The sequence below is a fragment of the Rhinatrema bivittatum genome, chromosome 3, assembly GCF_901001135.1.
Source record: "Rhinatrema bivittatum chromosome 3, aRhiBiv1.1, whole genome shotgun sequence".
Lineage (NCBI taxonomy): Eukaryota > Metazoa > Chordata > Amphibia > Gymnophiona > Rhinatrematidae > Rhinatrema > Rhinatrema bivittatum.
Window position 1 is genome coordinate 320,259,022 of NC_042617.1, and position 16,324 is coordinate 320,275,345.

Genomic DNA, 16,324 nt, shown 5'->3' on the forward strand with positions numbered 1-16,324 from the left:
AGTAGGAGTTAGAACTGTGAGTCTAGTAACAAATCCATCGACACCGCTTAAGATACTCAAAAACAATAAAACACAATTTTAAAAAAAAGCCATACAGAGATGATCGAGAAAATGTAATGATGTGGGACACATAAAACCTGTCAGAAGAAAAAATAAAAAATTTTAAATACCTGTCGGAGGGCCGCGTGGGTCCAGGCGGCCGGCGGCGGCGGGAGCCGGGTGGTCGCGTGTTAAATCTAGGCCGCGGGCGGGTGGGCGCCTGTTCCAGGCGGCAGCGGCAGCGGCGGCGGGGGGACACGCGTTAGTTCGAGACGGCCGGCGGGCGGCGGGTGGTCGCGTGTTAAATCTAGGCCGGGTCCGCACAGGCGCGCATTCATTCACTGCCGGTGGGGGCTGCCTCTGGCAGCCCCCACCGGCAGTGAATGAATGCGCGCCTGTGCGACCCCTGCGATTCGGCGCTCAAGGCGTGACGTCACGGCATGTGACTGCCTTCAGCGCCGAATCGCAGGGGTCACACAGGCGCACATTCATTCATTCACCCAGGCGGAGGAGCCGGCTGCTTTCGCCACCGGCTCCTCCGCCTGGATGAATGAATGCGCGCCTGTGCGACCCCTGCGATTCGGCGCTCAAGGCAGTCACATGCCGTGACGTCACGCCATGAGCGCCGAATCGCAGGGGTCGCACAGGCGCGCATTCATTCAGTGCCGGTGGGGGCTGCCGGAGGCAGCCCCCACCGGCAGTGAATGAATGCGCGCCTGTGCGGACCCGGCCTAGATTTAACACGCGACCACCGGCCCCCCGGATCCCGCCGGCCGCCTGGACCCACGCGGCCCTCCGACAGGTATTTAAAAATTTTGATTTTTACACTTCCTGGTGCCTGTCATTTCAAATGTCATTTGAAATGACAGGTACCAGCGCACCCAGGTTACTGTATAGGCGCTGTATTAAGCGCCTATACAGTAAAATGGGTTACGCGGGCATAACCCTTCCCTACCGCTTTAAAGCCGCGGCATGCATTTGCATGCGATTAGAGGAGAGTATCGGGGAGTTAGTGAAGAGAACTGTGCGTGCGGGGAGGAAGGGTGCGCCTGACACTACCTCACTGTTTCTACCTCGACCTTACTGTATCGAGATGTCAGTTTGTTAGCAAACGAAGGGCAGGCTAAATACCCGGATGACATGAAGTCACTCGAGGGGGACGCCCCCGAGGTTCCCGCCATGACGTGGATAAAGACGTGGGTGGCGTGCGCACCCTAGGAGGCCCTCAGGAGAATGGCGAACACCCTCGTCGTTGCTGTTCTGGGGACGCCGGAGAGAGCGGCATGAAAACGCGGCAGCAGCCATCTTCCCAAGGCTTGAGGAGAGAGAAGGAAGAAAGGTGAGTCACAGAGGTCAAAGCCATCTTAGACCGATGGACGCAACACCTGGCTGTCCACCCTGTTATACATTTTGATATCAGCAAAAAGACAAACCTTTACCGAAAACCCTTCTGTTATGTCGCTCACAAAAATGTTGAAAGGAAAAGAAAAGAATTGGTCCAAGGCCCAATCCCTGAGGCACACCACTAGTAACAACCCCCTCCTCAGAGAAAACTCCATATACCACTATCCTTCGTTGCCTCTAACTCAGCCAGTTTCTAACCCAATCAGTTACTCTAGGATCCATACCAAGGGTGCACAATTTATTTATAAGTCTTCTGTGCGGAACAGAGTCAAAGGCCTTACTGAAATCCAAGTACACTACAAGTAGTGCTCTCCCTTGATCCAATTCTCTGGTCACCTGATCAAAGAAACTGATCCGATTTGTCTGACAAGATGTAGTTCCATTGGACTGCACTATCCTCTGTTTTAGCAGCGATCCCATTAGTTTGCTCACTTCAGAGTTCAGACTATCTAGCCTCTAGTTCCCAGCTTCCTCCTTTCTTCCACTTTTATGAATAGGAACCATATCTGCCCTTTTCCAGTCCTCCAGACTCTAAAGAATCATTGAAAAGGTCAGCCAGCAAAACTGCCAGGACATATCAGAATCCCCTTTGTACCCTCAGTTGCACTTAGATGAACCCTAATAGAATTAGTCTTCAAACCAGACTCCGCAAGATACACAAAGTATTCAAGCAGCTTTTGTGTGGAACAGGAGGTCTAGGGTCTTTCCCTCACATTGGAAAGCAAATCTCCTCCATGTAAAATCATAAGATATCCTTGTGGAATCTACCTTATAAATGGCCTGTGACCGACGGCCCGCAAATGCGCAGTAGAGCTGCGCTCTACTGCGCATGTGCGGGCAAGGATGTCGATCAGAAAAAAAAAAATGGCGGTGGGGCCGCAGGAGCGGGAGGAGAAGCAGCGGCGCCGCGCGCGGCGCCGCTGCTTCTCCTCCCCAGATCTGCCGGCAGATCTCGGGGGGGGGTGTCACTCCCGCGCCCCCCCCACCGAGATCTGCCGGCAGATCTCGGGGGGGGGTGTCACTCCCGCGCCCCCCCCCCCCCCCCGAGATCTGCCGGCAGGAGCGGGAGGAGAAGTAGCGGCACCGCGCGCGCGCGGTGCCGCTACTTCTCCTCCCCAGATCTGCCGGCAGATCTCGGGGGGGTCACTGCCGCGCGCGCGGGAGTGACCCCCCCCCCGAGATCTGCCGGCAGGAGCGGGAGGAGTTAATGGAGCCGGGTGAGGGTTGCGGGAAGTCGCGCTTACGGCGCCGGGAGGAAATGGAGGTGGGTGAAGGGAGGGAGAGGGGGACTGAGTGAGTGGGAGGGAGGGAGAGGGGGACTGAGTGAGTGGGAGGGAGGGAGAGGGGGGACTGAGTGGGAGGGAGTGAGGGAGTGAGTGAGAGGAGAGGGAGGGTGGAGAGGAGTGGGTGGGGGAGGGGGGGTGGTGAAGAGTGAGGGGAGAGAGATTGAGGGGGAGGTGAGAGACAGAGGGATGTAGCCCGTTTTAACGGGCTTTACGGCTTGTCTTTCCTATAAACCAGAAGAATTTGAGACACAACCTCATGAATTAACCTGTTAATTCAATACTATCCTCTCAACATCCAGGTTTGTTAGAGCTAGGGACCTGATATTGGGATGATGCAGTGTTCCTTGATTCTGAGTGATGAGAGCTGGGGAGTTCTCCAACCTAACTAGTTCCTGATGAACAACTCCCATAGGAATGGAAACCAAATATGCTTTGGCCAATAGGCACAATGAGGATCATGATCCCTTGGTCTCATCTGAGTTTTAGCAAAGGTTTTGCCACTAGAGGAATTGAAGTAAAAGCATACTGAAGACCCTCTTTCCCATTTTAGGCAGAAAGTATTCAAGTCTAGTTTGCCTTAAGTCCCTCTTCTAGAACAGAAGTTTAGAACCTCTGTTCTACAGAGAAGCAACTAGATTTAACAGAAGTTCTCCCCACTCATGGAATATTTTATTTGCTACTGCCCTGTCCAGCACCATTCATGTGGTTCCGATTCAATCTGTCTGCCAGATAATTCTATTTGCCTGCCACATACATGATCCTTAGGCTATTTCTCAGGGAATAGTCCTAAGTCAACATCTGGACAGCTTCCTGACATAGGAGGTACAAATCTGTTCCTCCATGTTTGATCATTTAGAACATAGCTACCTGACTGACTGAATGAGGACAATTTTATTGGCCAACCACTCTCTGAAAGCTTTTTGCAAGTAAAGTATCACCCTTAGCTCTAAGATTTATTTCATGGAGTTTTACTCATATCAAAAATCCTGAGTGTGAAGCCCCTTTACATGTCCTCCCCAGCTCAGGTTGGATGCATTCATGGTATAATGGCCAAACATTACACATTCAGATCTCTACAGCTTGCTCCCTTCCTCCAGAGAAAGGGTGTAGATGAACTTACCAAGTGTACATAAGGCACAAAGTATCCAAAGAGCGCAGCAGGGATCCCAAATGCCCAGATGCAGTAACTCTTGATCCTGAAGATGGAAAAGTTGAAGATTTGGTTCAGTGCAGGAAGCCGGAACTTGCCATTCTTGTGGAATACCATATCTGAGCGATGGGGAACCAAGGGTTTGTAGGTGAAGCCTGCTAGGAAGAGGATGAAGATGAGGATGCAGAGGACACGCAGGGTATTGAAGAGACCAAGGCTGGTAATGAGCTTCTTTAGCAAGAAGGGCAGCGAGATGGTGAAGAGGCTGCTGCCAGCAGTGACAATGCCATTCACCAGTCCCAGGCGCTTTTTGAAGTAATGTCCAAGGATGACTAGGGATGGCTGGTAGGCAAAGGAGCAGCCACAGGCAAACACGATTCCATAGGTAAAATAGAGTGGCTCAATGCAGCTACAAAAGGAACAAGAGCAAAGACAAAGGCTAATGTTGAATCATATCCTTTCAGGCAATGTGTCTAATGCAGTAGATGTTGGCAGATAAGGACCAACTGGTCCACACCATTCGCCTGATTTTCCTTACCTAAAGCAGAGTTGTTACATGTAACAGGTATTCCCAGAGGACAGCAGGATGTTAGTCCTCACACATGGGTGACATCATCATATGGTGTCCCAATGTGGAAAACTTATGTCAAACTTTCTAGAACTTTGACTAGACACACTGAGCATGCCCTATACCACACATCCATGCAAGATCCCTCTCCAGTCTTGTAACAGAGAAGTATCCTTACTAAAAACAGGAGAAACCCAACTCTGCAGTGCGGCAGGCAGGTCTCATGAGGACTAATATCCTGCTGTCCTTGGAAAACACATGTTATAGGTAAGCAACTCTTTCTCAGAGGACAAGCAGGATGGTAGTCCTTATACAAGTGAATCCCTAGCTACAGGCTACTCCCCAACTGCTAGCCAACTGGATAGTGTCTGTTTGGCAATGGCAACGCCCAACCTATTCTTGTCAAAAGAAATAAAAATTTGGGTGGACTGTCTATGGGTTTCTGTCCGCTCCAGTTAGAAGGCTACGGCTTGCTTGCACTCCAAACTATGCAGTGCTCGTTCTCCTTAGTGCGAATGAGGCCTGGGAAAGAATATAGACAGGATGATTTACTGGTTAAGATGGAAATTCGTCACCACCTTAGGCAGGAACTTAGGGGGCATACGCAAGACCACTCTATCTTGATAAAACTTGGTGTAAGGTGGATAAGTCACTAAGGCCTCAAGCTCACGGACCCTGCACACTGAAGTGACCGCCACCAAAAATATGACTTTTCGTAAGCTGAGCTAACACCACATTGAGGTCCCAAGACATAGCAGAAAGCCTTAGGGGAGGCTTCAATTGAAGTAGGCCCCACATGAAATGTACAACCATAGGCTGTACAAAGAGGGGTGTACCATCCTCACCTTGGTGGTATGAGCCAATTGCACTAAGATGAACTCTAAAGGAGTTGGTTTTCAATCCAACCTCTGATAGATGAAGAAGGTAGTCAAGCAGTTTTTGTGGAGGGCAGGAGAATGGATCTAGGGTCTTCTGCTCTCACCAAACGGAAAACCTCTCCACTTTAGTCCATAGGACTTTCTAGTGGAAGGCTTTCTAGAAGCCACCAGGACCCGAGACAGATCAACCGACTGCAGGAGTAACCTCTCAACATCCAGGCTGTGAGCAACAGGGCCTGGAGGTTGGGATGCTGTAGCTTGCCTTGATCTTGCTTGAAGGGATCTGGGGAAGTCCCCAGACTGATCGGTCTCTGGATGGACAACTCCCGTAGGAGTGGAAGCTAGACAGGTCTCGGCCAATGAGGGGCTATGAGGATCATAATCCCCCTATCCTTACGAAGCTTCAATAGAGTATTCACCTCTAAGGGAATCAGAGGATTCGCATCCAGAAGACCCTTACCTCAATGATGGGCAAAGGCATCCAAGGCTGGTTTGCCGCCTGACCTGTACAGGGAGCAGAACTGAGGCACCTTCCTGTTGCAGGGGGAAGCAAACAGATCTACATCAAGGGTTCCCCCAGAGGCAGAAAATCCGATTTGCTACCCCAGTCCAGGGACCACTCGTGGGGGTCTGAAGGTTCGACTCAGCCTGATACATGGCCCTGAGCACCATCCCATGGGAAAGGGGCCATGACCATATCTGGACTGCTTCCTGACACAGGAGGTACAATCCCGTGCCTCCCTGCTTATTGACATACCTCATGGCTACCTGGTTGTCAGTCTGGATCAGAACAACTTTGTTGGCCAGTCGATCTCTGAAAATGCGAAGCTTCAGGAAGTTGATTTGAGAAGAGCATTCCTGAATGGACCAGAGACCCTGGGTGCTGAACCCATCTACATGAGTTAATGCATCCATGATTAGTACAATTTGAGTATGGCGACTTTGAAAAGAGATCCCCCATCGCAGATTGGAAAGTAACCACCACAAGGATAATTGAGTCTCGAAAAGAAGGGGTGACTCAGATGCAATCCTGAAGACTCAGAGTGGCCTGGCATCACTGCAACCTCAGGGAACACTGGGCTCTGCGCATGTGTAAACGTGCCAAGGGAGTGACTTAACGGTTGTGGCCATATTGCTTAACAGTTTCAACATGTGCCAGGCTGACACTTGCTGGTTCTGTTGAATCTCTGCTGCGATGTTTGCCAAGGTGATGGCCCTCTGGCAAAGCAGGAAGCCCTTCGCCTGAGCCATGTCTAGCAGGGCTCCTATGGAGTCCAATTGAGGTGATGGGCTGAGATGGGACTTTGGGTAGTTGAGAATGAACCCTAGTGACTCCAACACCCGAATGGTGACGTGCATGGTCAAGAGCACATCCCCTGCCTGAGATGTGCTCTTGACCAGCCAATTGTCCAGATATGGGAAAATGTGCACTCCCAGCCTGTGGAGGTGGGCTGCCACCATAGCCAGGCATTCTGTGAAGACCCGTGGGGCAGACACAAGCCTGAATGGCAATACCAGTACTGGAAATGCTGTTTTTCTCCACCGCAAATTGGACATAATTCTTGTGACTGATCAATATGCGCATATGCCTCCTTTACGTCGAGGGAGCATAGCCAGTCCCCTTTTTGCAAAAGGGGGATCAAGGTACCCAGGGAAATCATCTTGAACTTTTCTGTTCTTAGAAACTTATTCAAGGCCCTTAGGTCTAGAATGGGATGGAGTCTTTCTGTTCTCTTTGTAATCAGGAAGTACCTGGAGTAAAATCCCTGCCCTCTTTGCTCTGGTGGTACTGGCTCAACCACTCTGGCCAGTAAGAAGGAGGAGCGCTTCGCTAATAGTACCTCCTGATATGCTACCAGTCTCCAAAATGGGCACAGAGGGCAATTTGGCAGGACACCCAATAGATTCACTTGGTACCATTAACGGACGATGGTCAGAACCCACTAGTCAGAGGTTATACTAGGCCACTGGTCTGTAAAGAACCGGAGCCTGCCCCCTACCGGAGGGTCTACTGTCCTGGGTACAGGCAACTAGCCTAAGCTCCCTGCGACCCAGTCAAAACCCTATCCCTGGAGTTGACTGAGGAGCTGGCTGGGGCTTGGTTGCTTTCTGATTCCTGGGACAGTAGCAGGAGCCCTGATGGTGCTGACGGGAGGGAGGAGGCGGAGGATAGTACTTCCTTTGGCGAGAGAAAGACTTCCTTGGCCCCGGTCTCATCGGCTTCCTGGATGAGTACTGGCAGAGAGTTGGAGGGTTTCATGGTGGTCCCAAAGTTAGGATGAGGGATGCTGTGGCCCATCTCCGAAAAGAATCTCTCCAGTACACGGCACATCAGCAAGTTGTTCCTATACCTTTGGTCGGAGATCTGAGGCCCGCAGCCATGCATTTTTGCAGGTGCTGATTCCCCCTGCAGAGACTCTCAATGCCATCTCGAAAACATTATAGATCACACAGACCTCATGTTTTTCATACTCCATGCCCTTATGCACCAGCGACATTAGGGTATCCTGCTGCTGTTGAGGCAGCTGCTTAGCCACCTCCTGCACCTGTTTGTAGATGTCCCATGAGTACTGGTTCATGTAGAGCTGGTAGGTAGCAATGCAGGCAAGGAGCATGACGCCTTGAAATAGCTACCTCCCAAGAGCGTCCATCGCTCTATGGTCCTTCCCCAGGGACACTGAGGAATGAGTCAGAGTGCTGGGCCTTTTTGAGGACAGATTCAATCACCTCTGACTGATGGGACAGCTACGCTTATCAAATCCGGAAGCCTTCTGGACAAGGTAAACCCCCATCTGCCTTCTTATTAATGGGAGGCAATGTTCCCAAATCCTCAGCAGCAAGTTCTTAAGGATCTCATGTACCAGGACTGCAACAATCTGCTTAGGAGGCTCCATGAACTGGAGGATCTCACATATTTTGCGCCTGGCATCCTTCTCCATTAACAACTGAAAAAGGATGGCCTCCACCATCACCTTTAGAAAACCTGCGAAGGTTTCGTCCTCAGGCAGAGACTTCCTTCACTCCGGTCCGACGGGAGACCCTCTGAGCAGGACTCCAAAACGTCATCTCCTCAGGGGTCATAGGATTCCTCATTTTCACTGTAAGCCACAAAGGATCAGTCCCTAGTAACTCTGCCTTCGTCCAGAGGTGCAGGCACCAGTAAAACTGGACGGGGGGGGGAGGGGGCAGCTGCTTTGGCGTCTCCTGGTCTCAGTGGAGCTTCCTCCTCTGAGAAACCAATTACGACCATCATATCAATAGGGGGAGGCTTTGGTGCCCCACTGGGCACAGACATCATCCCGGGAATAGACACCATCTGGGTCGGTAAGGCACCAATGAGCACATTAAGTTTCTCCAGCAGGGTACGATTGATGGGCAGCACCAGATCCGGTGCCATCTGTGCCACAGGACCAAAGCCCTGCAGCACCAGATCTACTGCAGCACTCTAGCTTCTCCTCGAACATTGCTGATGCTAACACCGACTGAGAGGAAGGAGAGGTAGCCAGATTTTCTTCAGACATGCGAGGCCGATCATGCGACTAGCATCAGGACTGGTGGAGACTGTCCCAGACCCCCGGCACCGATGAAGGATTGGCACTCCTCACCGCTTGGTCACTTAGGGGGCATCACGGCATGAGCCGTGCATCTCTGTGCCCGACACTGTGCATCAATGGGGACCAGTGCCGATGCTTCTTCGCCTTCTCTCATTGCTCGGCCTGATCCTTCCCCGGTGCCAAGGCCAATGATGAGGAATAAGATGTCCTCAGCCTGGAGGAGATCAATGGTGATCTGTCTCCAGTGCCCCAATCTGCCAGTGCACAGACGGAACCAACGGTCCCGCCAATGTCAATGGTGCAGTCAGTGTTCATTGGTGCAGCTCCCAGATTCATCAATGCCGATGGCTCGGACTTCTTTAGCTCAAAGAGGTGCCCCATCTTGTCGAGTTGAAGCAGATGTCCCTTCAGGTTATCTGGATGCATACGCAGCAACCCCAGATATCATATGATGTCCCCAGGCAGAGGATTCATACCTCATAGGATCAGTGATGGACATGGTCCTCGAGCACCGGGGGCATCAGCGAAACCCGGACATGGCCTTGACAGGACTAAATAAAGAGCCATAAAGTCGAAAGCGATGGTGGCGGGCGGTAATGGCTGGTGGACACTGAGGCATTGCCGCCACAGGGGGAAATCAACCATGAAAGGAAACATACCTGAAAAGCCAAAAACCCTGGACTAGTAACATTACGGGAAGGCATGAAGAGGGACACTGTGATGGAATAGAGTAGAAAAAACATGGAAAACCATAAAAAAAAGAGAAAAATAAAAAGTTTTCCACAAGGATAAAGTGAGCCAAAGTGAGCTCACTCACACGGCGAAGCTTACAGCTAAACAGAGAAGAGACTGGAAAGGGACCCTGCGTGGACACATGATATAGGGCATGCTCAGTGTGCCTATTCAAAGTTTTAGACGGACCCAAAAAACAAAGTGGTAGCCGATCCAGTGAGCTGTATAACAGTGACGACAATAGGAATCGGATGATGACAAGCCCTTTATTAAAATGGGCATTTTAATAAAGGGCTTGTCATCATCCGATTCCTATTGTATTCAAAGTTTTAGAAACTTTGACATAAGTTTTCCACATCGGGATGCCATCTGATGATGTCACCCATGTGTGAAGACTACCATCCTACTTGTTTTTATATATGTCAGATTTTTGTCTCTCCTCGTGTTCTCTCTCTTTTTGGGTAGATGACCATATAATGGAGTAGAGGGAGAGAGGCTGTTATAGAGCGAGAAAAAAAAAGTTGCAGAGGAATGACAGGAGAAAAAAAACAAGGTTGAGGAAAAGGAGTAAAAATGGAGGAAGGCTAGGGTAGGGAAGGAGAAGGGAGAGGGCAGAGAGGACAGAATAGAACAACAAAGGAAAAAAAAGGTTGAAGGAAAAAAGGGAAGCAGGAGAATGAAATAAATACATAGATGGCAATTTTCAAACCCAATGAGAAGTGCAGATCTGCAAGCTAATTTTCAGAGGGAACCTGCCTACAGAGATTCCCTTTCAAAACTCCTAAGCTGGTGGCATTCACATGTATAAAAAGAACTTGTGGACTTTACATCTGCTTTATGGCAGGTGCAAAAAATCTGCAATAGATTACATGTGAGGAATCAAAATAACATCCCTGCCCTGGCCCCAGCCCTGCCCATTATCCCATAGTATAAAAAAGGATTAAAAAGTATGTACATGTTTTGCTGATCCTTGCCTGCTTCAGCACAGATAGCCTCTTTGACTTTGAACTCTTCCCAAGCTCAATTCTGCATTTGTCTGTGGACTTTTTCTTAGTGGCTTCAGTTATCTGCCTAACCTCTGAACTCTTTATCACCTATACCTCCCCAAATTGTGATTTCTAACATTGTTTAAAATTCTGGTGGGGCTTTAAGTACTTCCTCCTCTGTGAAATGATCAGAAACCCATATACAATCAATGATTATGTCTTACCTTAAGCACTTTACCTATCTTCTCCTATATGTACTGAGCCAAAGAAAGCAAAATTGTTTACCTTGTAATAGGTGTTATCTCAGGACAGCAGGATGTAGTCCTCACATATGGGTGACGTCACTGACAGAGCCCTATCACGGAAAACTTTCTGTCAAAGTTTCTAGAAACGTTTGATTGGCCCACTGAGCATGCCCAGCATGCCATGATATTCTCAGCCACAGGGGTCTCCCTTCAGTCTCGTATGTAGCAATAAGCTTTAGCAAAAAAGAAAATAATAAAACATATTGGACCCAACTCCGTGAGGTGGCAGGTGGGTTTCGCGAGGATTACATCCTGCTGTCCTGGGATAACACCTATTACAAGGTAAGCAATTTTTCTTTATCCCAGGACAAGCAGGATACTAGTCCTCACATATGGGTGATTAGCAAGCTATAGGCTGAGCCATTTTGTAGTGAAGCAACATTGCAGTATTGTTGGTAAAAATGAGGCAGCCAAAAATCACAGCAGGTTTGATGTAGAAGGAGTTGGGATTATACTGGAAACAAATTATTTAAAACAGATTGTCTGTAGGCTGAATCTTGTCGTCCTTCTCTGTCCAAACAGTAATGAGCTGCAAAGGTGTGAAGAGAACTCCATGTTGCCGCTTTACATATGTCAAGGATTGGCACTGAACGTTAGTGTGCTACTGAGGTTGACATTGCTCTTACTGAATGCTCTTTACTTGCCCTTGGAGAGGAAGGCCTGCTTTTTCATAACAGAATTCTATGCAATCTGCTAGCCAGTTGGAGAGAGTGTGTTTGCCCACTGGATTACCCGGTTTGTTTGGATCAAAAGAAACAAAGAATTCAGTGGATTTCCTGTGGACTGCAGTGCGGTCTAAGTAATATGCTAGCACACATTTACAGTCCAAGGTATGTAAAGTCCTTTCACCTTGGTGAGAGTGAGGCCTTGGGAAGAATGTGGGCAAAACTATGGATTGGTTCAAATGGAATTCCGTAACTACCTTGGGGAGGAATTTTGGATGTGTACGTAGAACCACCCTGTCATGTAGGGATTTTGTGTAGGGAGAGTACGTAACAAGTGCTTGTAACTCACTAACCCTTCTAGCCGATGTAATGGCTATGAGGAAGATAGTCTTCCATGTGAGAAATTTAACATCACAGGAATTCATGGGTTCAAAAGGAGAACGCATGAGCCTTGTTAACACCAGATTAAGGTTCCATTCTGTGACTGGTGGTCGTATTGGTGGTTTAAAGTAAGTTAAACCTCTCATGAATCTACTAGCAATAGGTTGTAAGGATATAGGTGCATCTCCCATCTTGTTATGGTAAGCCGAGATTGCACTTAAGTGTACTCTTACAGATGAGGTCTGGAGACCAGAGTCTGAAAGATGGCATAAGTAGTCTAGCAGAGAAGGTGTGGGGCAGGAGAAAGGGTCAATGTCCTTTTGTGCGCAAGACAAAGTAAATCTTTTCCATTTCGAAGAATAGTTCTTCTGTGTGGAAGGTTTACGTGAAGCTATAAGCACTTCAGAGACATTAGTGGAAAGACTGAGTGGTTGTAAGATCAAGCTTTCAACATCCATGCTGTCAGAGATAGGGATTGAAGGTTGGGATGGCGCAACCTGCCCTGATCTTGAGTTATGAGAGTGGGAGCCACACCCAGGCGAATTGGCTCTGCGATTGAGAGATCGAGAAGTATGGGAAACCACATTTGTCGAGGCCAATGTGGGGCTATTAGGATCATGGACCCCTTGTCCTGTTGTAGCTTCACTAGAGTTTTGGTTATTAGCGGTATCGGAGGATATGCGTATAGAAGACATAAGTTCCAAGGGCGAGCAAAGGCATCCTTGGCTGGCTGGTGTTTCTGCTTGTGCAGAGAGCAGATGTTGTCCACTTTGTGATTCAGGTGTGATGCAAAGAGGTCTATTGTTGGTTGCCCTCAACGTTGAAATATCCTGGTCGCTACTAAGGGATCCAGGGACCACTCGTGAGGTTGGAACTGACGACTAAGGCGATCTGCAACTATGTTGTGGATGCCCGCTAGATAAGTGGCCCGGAGAAACATGGAATGCGTCAGGGCCCAGTCCCAAATCTGTGCTGCTTCTTGACAAAGGAGATACGAGCCCGTACCTCCTTGTTTGTTCAGGTACCACATGGCTACTATATTGTCTGTTTGAATCAGAACAGTCTTGTGTGAAAGGCAGTCCTTGAACGCATGCAGAGCATAACGTATAGCTCGAAGTTCCAGGAAATTGATTTGAAATGTTGCTTCGAGTTTTGTCTATGTCTATGTGAGCTCCCCAACCTAAGGTGGATGCATCTATAGTTAAAGTTATCTGTGGGACTGGTTGTTGGAAGGGTAGGCCCTTGCGCAAGTTGTCCCTGTTTGCCCACCAAAGGAAAGAGGAATGTAGTTGGTCGGTTACTTGAATTGGAGACGACAGTGGTTGAATGGCTTGTTTCCATTGTGACCTTAATGTCCATTGGGTCATTCTCATGGCTAGTTTTGCCATAGGAGTTACATGAACCGTGGAGGCCATGTGGCCTAGTAAAGTGAGAAACTGATGAGCTGTGGCTTGTTTCTGCGAGTATAGCGATTTTGCCAATAGGGAAAGTGTTTCTGCCCGATCTTTGGGTAGGAAAGCTCTTGAAAGGATGGTGTTCATGTCTGCTCCGATGAATTGAAGTACGTGAGATGGGATAAGATGGGACTTTTGGTAACTGATGAGAAAACCCATCGAGTGTAGCAGAGTAATCTTTCGACCGAGAGAAGCCAGAGCTTCTTGTTGAGATTGACTTCTGATGAGCCAGTCGTCTAGGTAGGGGGAAGCGTGTACACTTTCCTTGTGTAAGTGTGCTGCTACCACTGCCAGGCATTTTGTGAACACTCTGGGAGCTGAGGCAAGTCCGAATGGCAGAAGTCTGTACTGGAAATGTTGTTGACCCACCAGGAAACGCAGTTACTTGCGATGAGGAGGGAATATTGGAATGTGAGCGTAAGCATCTTGTAGATCCAGAGAACAAAGCCAATCTCTGGTTTGAAGAAGGGGAAGCATGGTGCCTAGAGAAACCATCCTGAACTTTTCTTTCCTTAGAAATGTGTTGAGATTTCTGAGGTCTAGGATGGGACGTAGGCCTCCTGTTTTCTTTGGAATGAGGAAATAGCAGGAGTAGAATCCTCTGCCCTGCTGAGTCCGGGGCACCGGTTCTATTGCTCTGGCTCTCAGAAGGGTGGATAATTCTGCTTGCAAGTGAATTCTCTGATTTTCGTTTTGCGAAAGAGGTTTTGGAGGAGAGTCCCTTGGAACTGAGAGGAAATTGAGTTGGTAACCTCGTGATATTATTTAGAGTACCCATTGATCTGTTGTTATCTGTAACCAATGGTTGTAGAAGAAGGAAACTCGACCTCCTACTGGTAAGCTCGGTTTGGGATTGAGGAGATGGCTTTTGCTCTCTGGTGGTGGTTTCAAAAACCTGTAGCCAGTCCCGTCTGCAGTGGTGGTTGCGGCCTAGCGGTTCTAGGCTGTCTGGGCTGAGATCTTTGCTGTGGGCGAGAAGATCTACCCCGGATGCTGGTGGATAATACCGTCTCTGCCTATAGAAAGGTTTCCTGGTTTCTTTCCTTGGTGGACGGCGAGACATTGATGAGGAAGAGTCTTGTGGGACTGACGATAGTTGTCGTAATGTCTCCGTGTGTTCTTTTAATTGGGCCACTGCGTCCTGGACCTGTGACCCAAACAGGTTGTCACCTACGCAGGGTAAATCCACCAGCTTATCCTGTACCTCAGGCCTGAGGTCAGAGGCTTTTAGCCATGCCCATCGGCGTGCACTGATTCCTGAGGCTGCTACTCTCGAAGCTGTTTCAAAGTTGTCATAGGCGCCCAGGCTTCATGCTTTCCAGCTTCAAGTCCTTAATGTATGATAGCTTGAGCCGCATCCTGGTACTGTTGAGGTAGGGAGTCAGTGAGTTTCTGCATCTGCTTCCATAGATTCCTCTGGTATTGCGTCATATATGGTTGGTAAGATGCTATCCTGGAGTTAAGCATGGCTCCTTGGAATACCTTTCTCCCTAGAGAGTCCAGGAATCGATGTTCCTTTCCTCATGGAGTAGAGGAATGAGGTCGTACTCTTTTGGATTTCTTTTGAGCCGACTCAACTACTACAGATTGATGTGGTAACTGTGACTTTTGGTAACCAGGAACATGTTGGACAAGATATGTAGTATCCACTCTTTTATTAATTGGTGGAACGGAACATGGATGTTCCCAGAGCCTGTGTTGTAATTCCAAAAGTACTTCGTGGATAGGAATGGCCAGGACCTCTTTGGGTGGATCTACGAATTGTAAGACTTCTAAAGTCTGCTGTCGTGTATCCTGCTCAGACACTAAGTTGAAAGGAATTGTATCTGCCATATCTTTTATGAAATTAGTGAAGGACAAGTCTTCTGGTGGAGACTTTTTCCTTCCTTCAGGAGGAGATGGCTCAGACATGAAGCTTTCAGATGAGGAATCAGTATTTTTCTCCTCCCATGAGTCATATGGCACTTGTTTTGAAGGAGAAGTTGGAGAAGACCTCGGTGGAAGTGATGGAGCCAGTGGTCTGAAGAGTCCTGAAGGTCCCGGTTGAGGATTATCAAAGCGGTTTTGTCCAGGAACATCCTCTATTCCCCTAGGATTAGTAGGGAGAGGTTGCGGTGGGATGGCACCGATGAGAGCATCAAGTCTATCCATCAACATTTTAACTATGGAGAATTCCGGTTGCTCTGGAGCCCCAGGCATGGGTACTGGCATCGGTGTGGGTCCTGTTTTCGGGGATGGCCCCAGTCTCGGCGCGGGCACTGGCATAGGCGCGGGTATCGGCATGGGCACCTGCATCGGTGCAGGCACCGACATTGACAATGGTGTTGGCTTCGGTGAGGGCATCGGTCGATGCTCCTGGAGTGCTTCTCGCACCGCCTGGCGGATGAAATTGCTCAGTTCCTCCATAATAGCTGATGCAGGCGGTGGGGGCGTCATTGGTCCTACCACAGGGCCCTGTGGAGGTTCGATGTCTGGCACTTCGATAGAAGGTGAACGCCTTGGTGTCGAAGGCCTCAGTATTTCTTGTAAGTGAGGCCGCTTAGCTGTTGACTTCTCCGGGGATAAAAGAGACTCCGGAATCGAAGGATGTCGATGCCAATGTTTAAAGCGGTGCTTTAAAGGTTTTTTCTACGCCTGATGCTGACTTGATCGATGCCGCGGATGGGGTTGGTGATGAACGATCCCCTGAACCCTCCAGACGACGTTTTTTAAGGATTATCCTTTTCGAAGCTCCGGCTGGAGATGACTGAGTGGACGTCGATGTGGAAGGTAATAGTTGAAGGTGGAACAAGTGTTCCATCTTTTCTTGTCATGCTTTGCGACCTTTAGCGGTCATTTATGCACATTTCGGGCAGGATGAAACATCATGAGACTGGCCCAAACAAAGTACACACTCGAGGTGTGGATCCGTAATCAACATGG

General features: G+C 49.0%; 1 protein-coding gene across 1 annotated transcript in view; it reads right to left on the reverse strand.

Annotated features, from left to right (window-relative positions):
- Positions 1-16,324, reverse strand: part of SLC16A10 (solute carrier family 16 member 10) — a 268,532-nt gene that overhangs the window by 76,217 nt on the left and 175,991 nt on the right. The window contains exon 3 of the mRNA XM_029595256.1: positions 3,850-4,288. Within this exon, the coding sequence (XP_029451116.1) occupies positions 3,850-4,288 (439 nt within the window). The remainder of the gene's footprint in view (positions 1-3,849; positions 4,289-16,324) is intronic.